Raw genomic sequence first — 6,000 nt, 5'->3', positions numbered from 1 at the left:
ATGGACGGCCCTCTCCGCCGCCCAGCGGGGATCCTCGGCTCCCCCCCGGCTTCTGGGAGCCAGCCCGCGGGCTCCGACATGCTCACCTCCGGCGGCAGCAGCAGCAGCAAGCCTCTCGCTTTCTCCATCGACCGGATTATGGCCAGGACGCCCGAGCCCAAGTCGATACCGCTCCCCACCTGGTTCCAGTCCGCTCCCGTGGGGAAACCCGACGTCTGTCCGTCCTCGCTGCACTGCATGATCCCTCTGGTTCCGCTCGGGTACGAGTCGGGCCACCGGATCAGCATCACCGGGCTGGATCCGGGCCACTTTGACACGTCCTCTCTCGCCGCGCCCGCAGACTTTCTGGGCTTTGGGTTGAACTATAAGAACCAGCAGGAGGACTCTGTTCCGAGCCAAACCGCCGGCCAGTACAAACTCTTCAGACCCCGGGTGGTGAACCAGTCCTCCTTCCCCACCATGGGCACGGTGTGCTACCTGAATTGCAGCGGGGACGGCGGCGCTTGTCCCCCGCCTGCGGGTTTGGTGAATTTGCATCCGATGGCCTCGTACCTGCTCACCGCCCGGCACAAAGCCTTTATGGCGGAGAAGAGTAAGCCGGGCCTGCAGCAGGCCGGGGAGCGGTACCCGGTGTCCGGGGTGCAGGCCTTCAAGGAGCTATCCCAGAGCCAGTTCCAGCACTACATGAAGGAGCGGGACCAGATCTTAACAGACAAAATCTTCAAGGGCTCCGCGGCGGCGGCGCGTCTGAACGGCTCCTGTCCGGGCAGCAAGCCCAAAGTTTTCACCTGCGAGGTCTGCGGAAAGGTGAGTCCCGCACCGAGGGTCCGAGGAAACTAATCCAGATCACAGCAGAGACTCGAAACCCACAGGAGGGTCCGTGTTAGTCAGACAGACACACCGGGGGCTCGAGTTTAACATTTTTACTGGACTTTCAGAATAAAGTCCAAACGTTAGGGAACAAAGTGAAGCAGAGTTTGATTATAAAGTGATCAGTGTGATCGATTATTAGATGTCGCTTCATTAAACCCGAGTGACATCAAATTCAGAAGTGATTTTAATTCGTCACATTCGCAGAATAATGAGCTGAACTTTAACCTGAGATTAACTAAATCTGATACATTTATTTTGTGTTTAGCGATAAATCACTTTATTTGACCTATTGTTTAATAATAAATAAATCAGGGCTTTTAATTTGCTCCTTTAGAGATTCTCCTTTGGTCCAACACACCTGGACACGTCGTGTCTTCATCATCCTTCACTTTTTATTTTTATTTCTCGTTTTAAGGACCTGGTCAAACACTGACAGTCCTGGAACCACACGCGTCCTGAACCCAAACTCAGCCTGAAGTGGGTCTGATCGAACAAGGATTTAAGGACCTTAAATGGTTCTTTGGCTGCTTTAGTGTTTTTTTATTTATTTAGCTGTAGATTGACACGGTTATTGTTCTTCTAAAGAGCCAATTAAATGGCTCCTGACAGTTTAGGTTAAATTACATTCAATCTGATAATTGAAGGTTTAATTTAAAAAACGGCCCTTAAACTGGGATTAAATAATTAATGGGAGTTAAATGAATTTGTTTTGGAGAATAATGATCATTTCTAACAAAAGTGAAGACATTTCTCTCTAATTCACATTTATTTTTTAATGGTTTGATTTCGAGTGTTTGTGATATTATTATTATTATTATTATTGTTGTGGTTTATTTTTTCCTCTCAGGTGTTTAACGCGCACTACAACCTGACGCGCCACATGCCCGTGCACACCGGTGCGCGGCCGTTCGTGTGTAAAATTTGCGGCAAAGGCTTCAGACAGGCGAGCACACTGTGCCGGCACAAAATCATCCACACTCAGGTAACGACCCAGTGTTACTCATGTTACTCATGCACCGTTGGTTGTTTGTTTGTTTACATGGACCAATCCTTATGTTGGAGTCTTTTTGTTTGATTTACTGAACCAACAATCGTTTACTTCGATTTTAATGATCATTTTCTTAAAGAAAACTAGTCACTTATAAAGAACCTTATTACGATATTATTTTATTATTTGTTTTGATGTTTATCTATCCCGTTTGGTATTTATTGATGGTTTTTGCCACCAAACTGTTCACATCTTTATTTACGTTCCTGCCGTCGTATCGATCGTGTTGAGTATCGATTTAGGATTGAAAGTTTTTCTGGTTGTTGATAAAACCCAAACATTTAAAGTCCAACATTAAAGGACCTGTCGATCAATAATAGAGTGATGACAGTGTCCAATCATATGTTTCAATAATTGTTAGTGGGCGGGACAAAAGGTGTAGATCATTAAAAACGATCATTAATTATTAATAGAAACTTCATGGGTGTTTCATCTGCAACAAATAAAGTAATAATTAATAAAACAAATTTAATTTCACCTCCAGTGAAACTAAAATATATTTTGTCTGTCGAGGCTAAAAATTAAAACTGAAAATATTTTTTATGCCTTAGAGCCAAAGATGTAATATTTATACATATAAATACAGATTATAATGACAGTTGAACACAATTTTCACTGCAACACATAAACATCCTGTAAAATATTCCAAGGATGTTTTTTCTTTATTCTGATTAAAGTGAATTGAAATAGTTTTTTTAATTGATCAGATGATATTGATGCTCATCAGAGACTTTATCTACCTCATCGCATTTTCTTTAATGTTTCTAGCTGATGTGTCATTTTCTCACCTCTTTTTTTTTTTTTTAAAAAGGAAAAACCGCACAAATGCAACCAGTGCGGGAAAGCCTTCAACCGCAGCTCCACCCTCAACACGCACACGCGCATCCACGCGGGATACAAACCTTTCGTGTGCGAGTTTTGCGGGAAAGGATTTCACCAGAAAGGTGAGGACACTAAAATGTCTAAATGTTTTAAAGCTGTTCATTGAAAAAACAAAGACCAAGACACAACCACTGTAATATTTTAATATCTTATTTACACAAACATTATTTTTCTTTACACAAACATTATAGCTTTTATATAAATAACACTGATCACAAAACATTTTTCCTCCCTCACACATTGATCTTAATCAGGTGTTTCTGTGTGTTATAATAATAATTCACTGTGATATTTTATGATTTAAATCCAACAGAAACACTTGAAATGTTTTGTCTTATTTTCACTTGTAGATGCTGCAGAAACCAGATGCTTTATGCAGAGGGTAGACAAAATAATGTGAACATGTCATTGACAGGCAGGCTGTTTTTTAACGGTGCATAATGTCTTGTTAATGTTTATTTTGGGATTATAAGTATTGATTGTATATGATGCAGTGCTCCTCTCTATGGTTGTTGTGTCAGATGCCCCATCACAGCTATGAGAAATAATTTTATGAACTAAATTTTTCCGTCAGACAGTTTGATGTTTCCCGACACAGGAGCCTCGTTTGTACTGAAAATAAATTCACTCTAAGTAAACGAGCTTCCCTCCATTTTACACTTTTCTATAGATCTAAAAAAAAAATAACACTATGATGAAATTCATCTTCAAAATGGCTTTTTCCCTTATGTGGTATTTTGACTTACAAATATTATTATTGTGCTTATTCTTAAATGTGCAGGTAAAGGTGCCGTGGGTGTTCTGTTGTTTTTTGTCCTGATCTGACATCATCTCGCTCACTTTGTGCAGGAAACTACAAGAACCACAAGCTGACCCACAGCGGCGAGAAGCAGTTCAAGTGTTCAATCTGCAGCAAGGCGTTCCACCAGGTGTACAACCTCACCTTCCACATGCACACGCACAACGACAAGAAGCCTTTCACCTGCCCAACCTGTGGCAAGGGCTTCTGCAGGAACTTTGATCTGAAGAAACATGTCCGGAAGCTGCACGACCCGGCCAGCCCGCAGTCGCCCCCCCAGGCCTGAGAAACTCCTGGAGTCCGAGACCGCCCCCACCAGGCCGGGGCCTAAACTTCAGTCCTCAGACGATTCACGATGGTCTGTCGGCGTCAGGGAGAAGACTTGAGTAACTCATGGCCTCGTATAAATGATTTGTGTCATTTGCAGCCTGCAGTGACCCAAATCCTTTACAGGTGTTCAGAAATCACTAAATCCTGTTCTCGGGTGACTCAGTTCGGCCACTTGCTTCTCTCTTGTGCAGCTATGAAATTCCTCCTTCAAAAAGTCTCAAACTTCAAATGTTTCCCCCAAACACACCGTTTTGTGTGCTCAGTACTGTGCTTTGTCACTGAAATTAGGCACTTGGAGCCTTCAATAGGTTTCCTTAAAGCACTAATCGCCCTCTGCACTGACCTCTGACCTCTGCAACTATAAAATGAGTTTTTAATTTATAACTTTGAGGAAACCTGTTGTGTCGACCCCTTCAGAAGTGAACAGTGTACAACTTTATTCCTGACAGCAGGAACAATATTTTCTGAAACCTCAGCTACAGTTCTGCTGAAAAAAGACTTTTTTTTTTTTTTACCTCAAATCTATAAAATTAGGCAGATTTGGGTCATTACAGGCCAAGAAAGACTTTGATTATGTTTTTATTTCTGTCACTTAAACATGAGAATCTCATCTGTTCATTTGTTCACAAAGTCGACAGTTTCAAATGCAAATTCCCAGTAAAACCAAACGCAGCAGATTCTTCCAGTGCTTGACCCGAAATATGAAGCCACTTCCTCGACTCCTCCACTTGCTTCTCAAGTCTTCTGACCCCTAATTTGACCTTTGCCCTGAACTTGACCCTGCAAAAAATAAATAAATAAACAAAAAAAAAAAAACATCAGGACACTTCCTCATCCCTCAGAATCCCTCTGACCTAATTTATCCTCATGCTGACCCCTGACCCCTGACCTCTCGCCCCGACATCAGGCTCACCAGAAGAAACCTCCCGACCTGCTGCGACACTTCTGCCTCTCTCAGCCGGTGTTGGACTGAGGACAGACTGAACTTTGTCCCTGCCGTCCTCTGATCATTGTTCAACTCCCACGTTAGTATGGTGGCCAATCGTTACGTCATTAACCACCAGTGATCAATAGCTCTGATTCCTTTTCCGTTGCATCTCAGGATGTGAGACTGATCAACTCTGAGACCAGAGATGTAGCAGAGGTGAACCACAGATTTTACTGTAGAGAGTCACTTTGCCCATGAGGTTTGTCCACGGTAAGAAAATAAGGACTAGAACCAGATTTGTGTTTAACGTGTTAAAGACGAACGTTGAGAGACAGCAGATAAAATAGCCAGCCGATCTTGTCACATGACCCAAATATTGAACTTTGGTCACATGACAACAGGTGGCCATGCATGTCCAAAAAACACACGGCCTCTGTGTTTGGACGTGTTTCTGTCCACACTGGAGCAGCAGTAGAAAGTACATTTACTCAAATACTGAACAAATATAAAATACTTGTATTTGAGTTTTTCCATTTTTAGCCACTTTACTACATTTATCTGACAGCTTTAACGCGTACATTATGATTTTACAACAAACCTACTGATGATCTTATGAAATATGATGCACAGCTCTACAGTAAACTGTCCAACAGCATATACAACAACAACAATAATCATATAAAATAGTATAACCTTGACAAGGGTGTTTTTTTTTCTGTATTTAGTGCTTTTGTTTTTTTAACTTATTTTCAGTTCAGTAATATTTTAGATCCAGGCCTGTTTCTCAGTGTGGAATTACAGTTTTTACACATGTCCGAGATCTGAACACTGTGAGGTTTGAAGCCTTTTTATTTCAACTTAAATCCGAGACTTCACTCACCAAGTTCAACGTCTGATGAATCGAGAAACACGAGCTCATCCATGTTGGAAACAAACCTCGGCACGTTATTATTAAACTGTGTGAAACGGTGTGAGTTACTCCCATTACTGTCACACTGTTTTTGTTTTTTTAAAATGAGAGATTATTCAGATATCTCTGGTTAAACTCACTTTGTGTTTGACCTCCATAAAGATGAAGTGTTGGTTTGGTTCCAACATGTCTGATGTCAGTATTACTCATGCAAATGATTAAAAACAAAA

General features: G+C 41.9%; 1 protein-coding gene across 1 annotated transcript; it reads left to right on the top strand.

Moving 5' to 3' along the window:
- fezf1 (FEZ family zinc finger 1) lies at nt 1–3,888 on the top strand. The gene is made up of 4 exons (XM_026311950.1): nt 1–807; nt 1,721–1,855; nt 2,733–2,865; nt 3,653–3,888. The coding sequence occupies exons 1-4, from the start codon at nt 1–3 to the stop codon at nt 3,886–3,888; spliced, it is 1,311 nt and encodes a 436-aa protein (XP_026167735.1).
- The last annotated feature ends 2,112 nt before the right edge of the window (nt 3,889–6,000 follow it).

Source organism: Mastacembelus armatus, chromosome 6, assembly GCF_900324485.2.
Source record: "Mastacembelus armatus chromosome 6, fMasArm1.2, whole genome shotgun sequence".
NCBI classification, from domain to species: Eukaryota; Metazoa; Chordata; class Actinopteri; order Synbranchiformes; family Mastacembelidae; genus Mastacembelus; species Mastacembelus armatus.
Note: the sequence above shows the minus strand (reverse complement) of the source record. Positions and strands in the feature narration are given on the sequence as shown.